At 44.1% G+C, this 12,744-nt stretch overlaps 1 protein-coding gene across 1 annotated transcript in view; it reads left to right on the top strand.

Annotated features, from left to right (window-relative positions):
• The window catches only part of paxip1 (PAX interacting (with transcription-activation domain) protein 1), a 54,349-nt gene extending 42,731 nt beyond the window's left edge, over nucleotides 1–11,618 (top strand). Inside the window, exons 19-23 of the mRNA XM_061731503.1 lie at nucleotides 5,552–5,652; nucleotides 7,000–7,134; nucleotides 11,129–11,204; nucleotides 11,303–11,367; nucleotides 11,451–11,618. Of these exons, the coding sequence (XP_061587487.1) occupies nucleotides 5,552–5,652; nucleotides 7,000–7,134; nucleotides 11,129–11,204; nucleotides 11,303–11,367; nucleotides 11,451–11,462 (389 nt within the window). The 3' untranslated portion in view covers nucleotides 11,463–11,618. The remainder of the gene's footprint in view (nucleotides 1–5,551; nucleotides 5,653–6,999; nucleotides 7,135–11,128; nucleotides 11,205–11,302; nucleotides 11,368–11,450) is intronic.
• Nucleotides 11,619–12,744: the final 1,126 nt, after the last annotated feature.

Below are 12,744 nucleotides of genomic sequence, written 5' to 3'. Positions count from 1 at the left end.
TTACATGTAGGTGTATGGGTGCTATAGAAACAAAGTACATTTACATGTAGGTGTATAGGTGCTATAGAAACACATTTACATGTAGGTGTATGGGTGCTATAGAAACAAAGTACATTTACATGTAGGTGTATGGGTGCTATAGAAACAAAGTACATTTACATGTAGGTGTATAGGTGCTATAGAAACAAAGTACATTTACATGTAGGTGTATAGGTGCTATAGAAACAAAGTACATTTACATGTAGGTGTATGGGTGCTATAGAAACAAAGTACATTTACATGTAGGTGTATAGGTGCTATAGAAACAAAGTACATTTACATGTAGGTGTATGGGTGCTATAGAAACAAAGTACATTTACATGTAGGTGTATAGGTGCTATAGAAACACATTTACATGTAGGTGTATAGGTGCTATAGAAACAAAGTACATTTACATGTAGGTGTATGGGTGCTATAGAAACAAAGTACATTTACATGTAGGTGTATGGGTGCTATAGAAACAAAGTACATTTACATGTAGGTGTATAGGTGCTATAGAAACAAAGTACATTTACATGTAGGTGTATGGGTGCTATAGAAACAAAGTACATTTACATGTAGGTGTATGGGTGCTATAGAAACAAAGTACATTTACATGTAGGTGTATAGGTGCTATAGAAACAAAGTACATTTACATGTAGGTGTATAGGTGCTATAGAAACAAAGTACATTTACATGTAGGTGTATGGGTGCTATAGAAACAAAGTACATTTACATGTAGGTGTATAGGTGCTATAGAAACACATTTACATGTAGGTGTATAGGTGCTATAGAAACAAAGTACATTTACATGTAGGTGTATGGGTGCTATAGAAACAAAGTACATTTACATGTAGGTGTATAGGTGCTATAGAAACAAAGTACATTTACATGTAGGTGTATAGGTGCTATAGAAACAAAGTACATTTACATGTAGGTGTATGGGTGCTATAGAAACAAAGTACATTTACATGTAGGTGTATGGGTGCTATAGAAACAAAGTACATTTACATGTAGGTGTATAGGTGCTATAGAAACAAAGTACATTTACATGTAGGTGTATGGGTGCTGTAGAAACAAAGTACATTTACATGTAGGTGTATGGGTGCTGTAGAAACAAAGTACATTTACATGTAGGTGTATGGGTGCTGTAGAAACAAAGTACATTTACATGTAGGTGTATAGGTGCTATAGAAACAAAGTACATTTACATGTAGGTGTATAGGTGCTATAGAAACAAAGTACATTTACATGTAGGTGTATGGGTGCTATAGAAACACATTTACATGTAGGTGTATAGGTGCTATAGAAACAAAGTACATTTACATGTAGGTGTATGGGTGCTATAGAAACACATTTACATGTAGGTGTATGGGTGCTATAGAAACAAAGTACATTTACATGTAGGTGTATGGGTGCTATAGAAACAAAGTACATTTACATGTAGGTGTATAGGTGCTATAGAAACAAAGTACTTTTACATTTAGGTGTATAGGTGCTATAGAAACAAAGTGCATTTACATGTAGGTGTATGGGTGCTATAGAAACAAAGTACATTTACATGTAGGTGTATAGGTGCTATAGAAACAAAGTACATTTACATGTAGGTGTATGGGTGCTGTAGAAACAAAGTACATTTACATGTAGGTGTATAGGTGCTGTAGAAACAAAGTACATTTACATGTAGGTGTATGGGTGCTATAGAAACAAAGTACATTTACATGTAGGTGTATGGGTGCTATAGAAACAAAGTACATTTACATGTAGGTGTATGGGTGCTATAGAAACAAAGTACATTTACATGTAGGTGTATAGGTGCTATAGAAACACATTTACATGTAGGTGTATGGGTGCTATAGAAACAAAGTACATTTACATGTAGGTGTATAGGTGCTATAGAAACACATTTACATGTAGGTGTATGGGTGCTATAGAAACAAAGTACATTTACATGTAGGTGTATGGGTGCTATAGAAACAAAGTACATTTACATGTAGGTGTATAGGTGCTATAGAAACAAAGTACTTTTACATTTAGGTGTAAAGGTGCTATAGAAACAAAGTACATTTACATGTAGGTGTATAGGTGCTATAGAAACACATTTACATGTAGGTGTATGGGTGCTATAGAAACACATTTACATGTAGGTGTATGGGTGCTATAGAAACACATTTACATGTAGGTGTATAGGTGCTATAGAAACAAAGTACTTTTACATTTAGGTGTATGGGTGCTATAGAAACACATTTACATGTAGGTGTATAGGTGCTATAGAAACAAAGTACTTTTACATTTAGGTGTAAAGGTGCTATAGAAACAAAGTACATTTACATGTAGGTGTATAGGTGCTATAGAAACACATTTACATGTAGGTGTATAGGTGCTATAGAAACACATTTACATGTAGGTGTATAGGTGCTATAGAAACAAAGTACATTTACATGTAGGTGTATAGGTGCTATAGAAACAAAGTACATTTACATGTAGGTGTATAGGTGCTATAGAAACACATTTACATGTAGGTGTATAGGTGCTATAGAAACACATTTACATGTAGGTGTATGGGTGCTATAGAAACACATTTACATGTAGGTGTATGGGTGCTATAGAAACACATTTACATGTAGGTGTATGGGTGCTATAGAAACACATTTACATGTAGGTGTATAGGTGCTATAGAAACACATTTACATGTAGGTGTATGGGTGCTATAGAAACACATTTACATGTAGGTATATGGGTGCTATAGAAACAAAGTACATTTACATGTAGATGTATAGGTGCTATAGAAACAAAGTACATTTACATGTAGGTGTATAGGTGCTATAGAAACAAAGTACATTTACATGTAGGTGTATAGGTGCTATAGAAACAAAGTACATTTACATGTAGGTGTATGGGTGCTATAGAAACAAAGTACATTTACATGTAGGTGTATAGGTGCTATAGAAACACATTTACATGTAGGTGTATGGGTGCTTTAGAAACAAAGTACATTTACATGTAGGTGTATAGGTGCTATAGAAACACATTTACATGTAGGTGTATAGGTGCTTTAGAAACAAAGTACATTTACATGTAGGTGTATAGGTGCTATAGAAACAAAGTACATTTACATGTAGGTGTATGGGTGCTATAGAAACAAAGTACATTTACATGTAGGTGTATAGGTGCTATAGAAACAAAGTACATTTACATGTAGGTGTATGGGTGCTATAGAAACAAAGTACATTTACATGTAGGTGTATAGGTGCTATAGAAACAAAGTACATTTACATGTAGGTGTATAGGTGCTATAGAAACACATTTACATGTAGGTGTATAGGTGCTATAGAAACACATTTACATGTAGGTGTATGGGTGCTGTAGAAACAAAGTACATTTACATGTAGGTGTATGGGTGCTATAGAAACAAAGTACATTTACATGTAGGTGTATGGGTGCTATAGAAACAAAGTACATTTACATGTAGGTGTATAGGTGCTGTAGAAACAAAGTACATTTACATGTAGGTGTATGGGTGCTATAGAAACAAAGTACATTTACATGTAGGTGTATAGGTGCTGTAGAAACAAAGTACATTTACATGTAGGTGTATGGGTGCTGTAGAAACAAAGTACATTTACATGTAGGTGTATAGGTGCTGTAGAAACAAAGTACATTTACATGTAGGTGTATGGGTGCTATAGAAACAAAGTACATTTACATGTAGGTGTATGGGTGCTGTAGAAACAAAGTACATTTACATGTAGGAGTATAGGTGCTATAGAAACAAAGTACATTTACATGTAGGTGTATGGGTGCTATAGAAACAAAGTACATTTACATGTAGGTGTATGGGTGCTATAGAAACACATTTACATGTAGGTGTATAGGTGCTATAGAAACACATTTACATGTAGGTGTATAGGTGCTATAGAAACACATTTACATGTAGGTGTATAGGTGCTATAGAAACACATTTACATGTAGGTGTATAGGTGCTATAGAAACACATTTACATGTAGGTGTATAGGTGCTATAGAAACACATTTACATGTAGGTGTATAGGTGCTATAGAAACACATTTACATGTAGGTGTATGGGTGCTATAGAAACACATTTACATGTAGGTGTATAGGTGCTATAGAAACACATTTACATGTAGGTGTATAGGTGCTATAGAAACACATTTACATGTAGGTGTATAGGTGCTATAGAAACACATTTACATGTAGGTGTATAGGTGCTATAGAAACACATTTACATGTAGATGTAAAGCGTCTAGAGACAACTCTGTTGTATTAGACGCTATATAAATAAAATTGAATTGAATTGAATTGAATTGAATAGGTGTATAGGTGCTATAGAAACAAAGTACATTTACATGTAGGTGTATGGGTGCTATAGAAACAAAGTACATTTACATGTAGGTGTATGGGTGCTGTAGAAACAAAGTACATTTACATGTAGGTGTATGGGTGCTATAGAAACAAAGTACATTTACATGTAGGTGTATAGGTGCTATAGAAACAAAGTACATTTACATGTAGGTGTATGGGTGCTATAGAAACAAAGTACATTTACATGTAGGTGTATGGGTGCTATAGAAACAAAGTACATTTACATGTAGGTGTATAGGTGCTGTAGAAACAAAGTACATTTACATGTAGGTGTATGGGTGCTATAGAAACAAAGTACATTTACATGTAGGTGTATGGGTGCTATAGAAACAAAGTACATTTACATGTAGGTGTATGGGTGCTATAGAAACAAAGTACATTTACATGTAGGTGTATGGGTGCTATAGAAACAAAGTACATTTACATGTAGGTGTATAGGTGCTGTAGAAACAAAGTACATTTACATGTAGGTGTATGGGTGCTATAGAAACAAAGTACATTTACATGTAGGTGTATAGGTGCTGTAGAAACAAAGTACATTTACATGTAGGTGTATGGGTGCTATAGAAACAAAGTACATTTACATGTAGGTGTATGGGTGCTATAGAAACAAAGTACATTTACATGTAGGTGTATGGGTGCTGTAGAAACAAAGTACATTTACATGTAGGTGTATAGGTGCTATAGAAACAAAGTACATTTACATGTAGGTGTATGGGTGCTATAGAAACACATTTACATGTAGGTGTATAGGTGCTATAGAAACACATTTACATGTAGGTGTATAGGTGCTATAGAAACACATTTACATGTAGGTGTATAGGTGCTATAGAAACACATTTACATGTAGGTGTATAGGTGCTATAGAAACACATTTACATGTAGGTGTATAGGTGCTATAGAAACACATTTACATGTAGATGTAAAGCGTCTAGAGACAACTCTGTTGTATTAGACGCTATATAAATAAAATTGAATTGAATTGAATTGAATTGAATAGGTGTATAGGTGCTATAGAAACAAAGTACATTTACATGTAGGTGTATAGGTGCTATAGAAACAAAGTACATTTACATGTAGGTGTATAGGTGCTATAGAAACAAAGTACATTTACATGTAGGTCGTTGCTCACGTGTGTTTCTGCGTTCCAGACGAGCAGAGCTTCATCCTGAGAGACGCCGAGGCCGAGGTTCTGTTCTCCTTCAGCCTGGAGGAATCTCTGAAGAGAGCTCACGGCACTGCACTGTTCAAGGTGAGACCGGTTCCTACACAACCTAAGACCAGTTCCTGATCACAACCTAAGACCAGTTCCTGATCACAACCTGATCACAACCTAACCTGTTATACCAACGACTGGTTCCTACACAACCTAAGACCAGTTCCTGATCACAACCTGAGACCAGTTCCTGATCACAACCTAAGACCAGTTCCTGATCACAACCTGATCACAACCTAACCTGTTATACCAACGACCGGTTCCTACACAACCTGACTCCAGGTTGAGAGGAGACCAGGTTCTGGTTCCTCATGTGTCTCCTTGCCTCCTAATGTGTCTCCTCATGTGTCTCCTTGTCTCCTTGTCTCCTAGGGGAGGTTCTTCTACCTGACTCCAGGGATCTGTCCTGGTTCCTTTATGTGTCTCCTTGTCTCCTTGTCTCCTAGGGGAGGTTCTTCTACCTGACTCCAGGGATCTGTCCTGGTTCCTCATGTGTCTCCTTGTCTCCTAGGGGAGGTTCTTCTACCTGACTCCAGGGATCTGTCCTGGTTCCTTTATGTGTCTCCTTGTCTCCTTGTCTCCTAGGGGAGGTTCTTCTACCTGACTCCAGGGATCTGTCCTGGTTCCTCATGTGTCTCCTTGTCTCCTTGTCTCCTAGGGGAGGTTCTTCTACCTGACTCCAGGGATCTGTCCTGGTTCCTCATGTGTCTCCTTGTCTCCTAGGGGAGGTTCTTCTACCTGACTCCAGGGATCTGTCCTGGTTCCTCATGTGTCTCCTTGTCTCCTTGTCTCCTAGGGGAGGTTCTTCTACCTGACTCCAGGGATCTGTCCTGGTTCCTCATGTGTCTCCTTGCCTCCTTGTCTCCTAGGGGAGGTTCTTCTCCCTGACTCCTGGTATCTGTCCTTGTCTCCTCATGTGTCTCCTTGTCTCCTTGTCTCCTAGGGGAGGTTCTTCTACCTGACTCCAGGGATCTGTCCTGGTTCCTCATGTGTCTCCTTGTCTCCTTGTCTCCTAGGGGAGGTTCTTCTACCTGACTCCAGGGATCTGTCCTGGTTCCTTTATGTGTCTCCTTGTCTCCTTGTCTCCTAGGGGAGGTTCTTCTACCTGACTCCAGGGATCTGTCCTGGTTCCTCATGTGTCTCCTTGCCTCCTTGTCTCCTAGGGGAGGTTCTTCTCCCTGACTCCTGGTATCTGTCCTTGTCTCCTCATGTGTCTCCTTGTCTCCTTGTCTCCTAGGGGAGGTTCTTCTACCTGACTCCAGGGATCTGTCCTGGTTCCTCATGTGTCTCCTTGTCTCCTTGTCTCCTAGGGGAGGTTCTTCTACCTGACCCCTGGTATCTGTCCTGGTTCCTCATGTGTCTCCTTGTCTCCTTGTCTCCTAGGGGAGGTTCTTCTACCTGACTCCAGGGATCTGTCCCAACATCAGCACCATGAGATCCATCCTGGAAAGCGCTGGAGGGAAACTGTTAGCCAAACAGCCGTCGTACCGGAAGATCATGGAGCACAAGCAGAACAAGGTGGGACCAGAACCAGAACCAGAACCCCCTCTAGAACCAGAACCTCCTCAGAACCTCCTAAGAACCAGAACCTCCTCCAGAACCAGAACTAGGTAGAACCTTATCTCACTGGCCAAGCAGCCGTCGTACCGGAAGATCATGGAGCACAAGCAGAACAAGGTGGGACCAGAACCACAACCACAACCAGAACCCCCTCTAGAACCAGAACTAGACTTAACCTTAGGAAGATCATGGAGCACAAGCAGAACAAGGTGGGACCAGAACCAGAACTAACCCCAGTTATCTGGGGTTGGTTCCAGTCAAGCAGGAGATCAGTACGGTCCCTAATCCCAGTTTACCCTGACCTGGTCCTGGTACCCTAACCTACTAACCCCTAACCCCTAACCCCCACCCTGACCCTGATGTTTCTACTGTTAACCTAGTGGTTAGGGGTTAGCTAACCCCAGATAACTGGGGTTAGCTAACCCCAGATAACTGGGGTTAGCTAACCCCAGATAACTGGGGTTAGCTAACCCCAGTTATCTGGGGTTAGCTAACCCCTAACCCCATCCCTGACCCTGATGTTTCTACTGTTAACCTAGTGGTTAGGGGTTAGCTAACCCCAGTTATCTGGGGTTAGCTAACCCCAGATAACTGGGGTTAGCTAACCCCAGTTATCTGGGGTTAGCTAACCCCTAACCCCATCCCTGACCCTGATGTTTCTACTGTTAACCTAGTGGTTAGGGGTTAGCTAACCCCAGTTATCTGGGGTTAGCTAACCCCAGATAACTGGGGTTAGCTAACCCCAGTTATCTGGGGTTAGCTAACCCCAGTTATCTGGGGTTAGCTAACCCCAGATAACTGGGGTTAGCTAACCCCTAACCCCATCCCTGACCCTGATGTTTCTACTGTTAACCTAGTGGTTAGGGGTTAGCTAACCCCAGTTATCTGGGGTTAGCTAACCCCTAACCCCCACCGTGACCCTGATGTTTCTACTGTTAACCTAGTGGTTAGGGGTTAGCTAACCCCAGTTATCTGGGGTTAGCTAACCCCTAACCCCCACCCTGACCCTGATGTTTCTACTGTTAACCTAGTGGCTAGGGGTTAGCTAACCCCAGTTATCTGGGGTTAGCTAACCACAACCCTGACCCTGATGTTTCTACTGTTAACCTAGTGGTTAACCTAGTGGTTAGGGGTTAGCTAACCCCAGATAACTGGGGTTAGCTAACCCCTAACCCCCACCCTGACCCTGATGTTTCTACTGTTAACCTAGTGGTTAGGGGTTAGCTAACCCCAGATAACTGGGGTTAGCTAACCCCAGTTATCTGGGGTTAGCTAACCCCTAACCCCATCCCTGACCCTGATGTTTCTACTGTTAACCTAGTGGTTAGGGGTTAGCTAACCCCAGTTATCTGGGGTTAGCTAACCACAACCCTGACCCTGATGTTTCTACTGTTAACCTAGTGGTTAACCTAGTGGTTAGGGGTTAGCTAACCCCAGATAACTGGGGTTAGCTAGCCCCTAACCACAACCCTGACCCTGATGTTTCTACTGTTAACCTAGTGGTTAACCTAGTGGTTAGGGGTTAGCTAACCCCAGATAACTGGGGTTAGCTAACCCCTAACCCCCACCCTGACCCTGATGTTTCTACTGTTAACCTAGTGGTTAGGGGTTAGCTAACCCCAGATAACTGGGGTTAGCTAACCCCAGATAACTGGGGTTAGCTAACCCCAGTTATCTGGGGTTAGCTAACCCCTAACCCCATCCCTGACCCTGATGTTTCTACTGTTAACCTAGTGGTTAGGGGTTAGCTAACCCCAGTTATCTGGGGTTAGCTAACCCCTAACCCCCACCGTGACCCTGATGTTTCTACTGTTAACCTAGTGGTTAGGGGTTAGCTAACCCCAGATAACTGGGGTTAGCTAACCCCTAACCACAACCCTGACCCTGATGTTTCTACTGTTAACCTAGTGGTTAGGGGTTAGCTAACCCCAGATAACTGGGGTTAGCTAACCCCAGTTATCTGGGGTTAGCTAACCCCTAACCCCATCCCTGACCCTGATGTTTCTACTGTTAACCTAGTGGTTAGGGGTTAGCTAACCCCAGTTATCTGGGGTTAGCTAACCCCTAACCCCCACCGTGACCCTGATGTTTCTACTGTTAACCTAGTGGTTAGGGGTTAGCTAACCCCAGATAACTGGGGTTAGCTAACCCCAGTTATCTGGGGTTAGCTAACCCCTAACCCCATCCCTGACCCTGATGTTTCTACTGTTAACCTAGTGGTTAGGGGTTAGCTAACCCCAGTTATCTGGGGTTAGCTAACCCCTAACCACAACCCTGACCCTGATGTTTCTACTGTTAACCTAGTGGCTAGGGGTTAGCTAACCCCAGTTATCTGGGGTTAGCTAACCCCTAACCACAACCCTGACCCTGATGTTTCTACTGTTAACCTAGTGGCTAGGGGTTAGCTAACCCCAGTTATCTGGGGTTAGCTAACCACAACCCTGACCCTGATGTTTCTACTGTTAACCTAGTGGTTAACCTAGTGGTTAGGGGTTAGCTAACCCCTAACCCCATCCCTGACCCTGATGTTTCTACTGTTAACCTAGTGGTTAGGGGTTAGCTAACCCCAGTTATCTGGGGTTAGCTAACCCCCACCGTGACCCTGATGTTTCTACTGTTAACCTAGTGGTTAGGGGTTAGCTAACCCCAGATAACTGGGGTTAGCTAACCCCTAACCACAACCCTGACCCTGATGTTTCTACTGTTAACCTAGTGGCTAGGGGTTAGCTAACCCCAGTTATCTGGGGTTAGCTAACCCCTAACCACAACCCTGACCCTTATGTTTCTACTGTTAACCTAGTGGCTAGGGGTTAGCTAACCCCAGTTATCTGGGGTTAGCTAACCCCTAACCACAACCCTGACCCTGATGTTTCTACTGTTAACCTAGTGGCTAGGGGTTAGCTAACCCCAGTTATCTGGGGTTAGCTAACCACAACCCTGACCCTGATGTTTCTACTGTTAACCTAGTGGTTAACCTAGTGGTTAGGGGTTAGCTAACCCCAGATAACTGGGGTTAGCTAACCCCTAACCCCCACCCTGACCCTGATGTTTCTACTGTTAACCTAGTGGTTAACCTAGTGGTTAGGGGTTAGCTAACCCCAGTTATCTGGGGTTAGCTAACCCCTAACCCCCACCGTGACCCTGATGTTTCTACTGTTAACCTAGTGGTTAGGGGTTAGCTAACCCCAGTTATCTGGGGTTAGCTAACCCCTAACCCCCACCGTGACCCTGATGTTTCTACTGTTAACCTAGTGGTTAGGGGTTAGCTAACCCCAGATAACTGGGGTTAGCTAACCCCTAACCACAACCCTGACCCTGATGTTTCTACTGTTAACCTAGTGGCTAGGGGTTAGCTAACCCCAGTTATCTGGGGTTAGCTAACCCCTAACCACAACCCTGACCCTGATGTTTCTACTGTTAACCTAGTGGCTAGGGGTTAGCTAACCCCAGTTATCTGGGGTTAGCTAACCACAACCCTGACCCTGATGTTTCTACTGTTAACCTAGTGGTTAACCTAGTGGTTAGGGGTTAGCTAACCCCAGTTATCTGGGGTTAGCTAGCCCCTAACCCCCACCCTGACCCTGATGTTTCTACTGTTAACCTAGTGGTTAGGGGTTAACTAACCCCAGTTATCTGGGGTTAGCTAACCCCTAACCCCCACCCTGACCCTGATGTTTCTACTGTTAACCTAGTGGTTAGGGGTTAGCTAACCCCAGTTATCTGGGGTTAGCTAACCCCTAACCCCCACCCTGACCCTGATGTTTCTACTGTTAACCTAGTGGTTAGGGGTTAGCTAACCCCAGTTATCTGGGGTTAGCTAACCCCTAACCCCCACCCTGACCCTGATGTTTCTACTGTTAACCTAGTGGCTAGGGGTTAGCTAACCCCAGTTATCTGGGGTTAGCTAACCCCTAACCCTAACTAACCTAACCAGGTGTTTCTTCTGTTCCAGAATCTTCCAGAGATCGTCCTGATTTCCTGCGACAACGACCTGCACCTTTGCAGAGAATACTTCCTGAAGAACCTGGGTGAGTCCTGGTTCTGGTTCTGGTCCTGACCCGGTCCTGGTCCTGACCCGGTCCTGGTCCTGACCCAGTCCTGGTTCTGACCTGTCTCTCCTCCACAGACGTCCACAACGCAGAGTTCATCCTGACGGGAGTTCTGACCCAGAAACTGGACTACGAATCATATCCTTTCTGTGAGGTTTAGGTTTGGTTAGTTCTGGTTCTTGTTGTTTCTGCAGAACTGTTTGGTTCCTTAACGCCGGCACATATAAGTTCACCTGAAGATCCAGAAGATCCTGAAGAACCTGAAGATCCAGAACTTCTGCAGCAGCTGATTCTGTTTTTATTCCTGCAGCTTTTGTAGCGTTTGTTTCTAACTGTTGGACAAAATAATGTTATTTTTCTTCCTGAAATTATGAATAAAGTTTCCTGTTTAAACTGGTGTGAGGGTTTTTTCTGATCGGACCAGAACCAGAACCAGAACCAGAACCAGAACCAGAAGCCGGGTCAGGGTTCTGGGAGTAAACGGTTCTGGGAGTAAACGGGTCGGGGAGTAAACGGGTCGGGGAGTAAACGGGTCGGGGTTCTGGGAGTAAACGGGTCGGGGAGTAAACGGGTCGGGGTTCTGGGAGTAAACGGGTCGGGGAGTAAACGGTTCTGGGAGTAAACGGGTCGGGAGTAAACGGTTCTGGGAGTAAACGGGTCGGGGAGTAAACGGTTCTGGGAGTAAACGGGTCGGGGAGTAAACGGGTCGGGGTTCTGGGAGTAAACGGGTCGGGGAGTAAACGGGTCGGGGAGTAAACGGGTCGGGGTTCTGGGAGTAAACGGGTCGGGAGTAAACCGGTCGGGGAGTAAACGGGTCGGGGAGTAAACGGGTCGGGGAGTAAACGGGTCGGGGTTTTGGGAGTAAACGGGTCGGGGAGTAAACGGGTCGGGGAGTAAACGGGTCGGGGAGTAAACGGGTCGGGGAGTAAACGGGTCGGGGAGTAAACGGGTCGGGGAGTAAACGGGTCGGGGAGTAAACGGGTCTGGGAGTAAACGGGTCTGGGAGTAAACGGGTCGGGGTTCTGGGAGTAAACGGGTCGGGGAGTAAACGGGTCGGGGAGTAAACGGGTCGGGGAGTAAACGGGTCGGGGAGTAAACGGGTCGGGGAGTAAACGGGTCGGGGTTCTGGGAGTAAACGGGTCGGGGAGTAAACGGGTCGGGGAGTAAACGGGTCGGGGTTCTGGGAGTAAACGGGTCAGGGAGTAAACGGGTCGGGGAGTAAACGGGTCGGGGTTCTGGGAGTAAACGGGTCAGGGAGTAAACGGGTCGGGGAGTAAACGGGTCGGGGAGTAAACGGGTCGGGGTTCTGGGAGTAAACGGGTCAGGGAGTAAACGGGTCGGGGAGTAAACGGGTCGGGGTTCTGGGAGTAAACGGGTCGGGGAGTAAACGGGTCGGGGAGTAAACGGGTCGGGGAGTAAACGGGTCGGGGAGTAAACGGGTCGGGGAGTAAACGGGTCGGGGAGTAAACGGGTCGGGGAGTAAACGGGTCGGGGAGTAAACGGGTCGGGGAGTAAACGG

Source organism: Cololabis saira, chromosome 10 (assembly GCF_033807715.1).
Source record: "Cololabis saira isolate AMF1-May2022 chromosome 10, fColSai1.1, whole genome shotgun sequence".
Classification (NCBI taxonomy): domain Eukaryota; kingdom Metazoa; phylum Chordata; class Actinopteri; order Beloniformes; family Belonidae; genus Cololabis; species Cololabis saira.
Note: the sequence above shows the minus strand (reverse complement) of the source record. Positions and strands in the feature narration are given on the sequence as shown.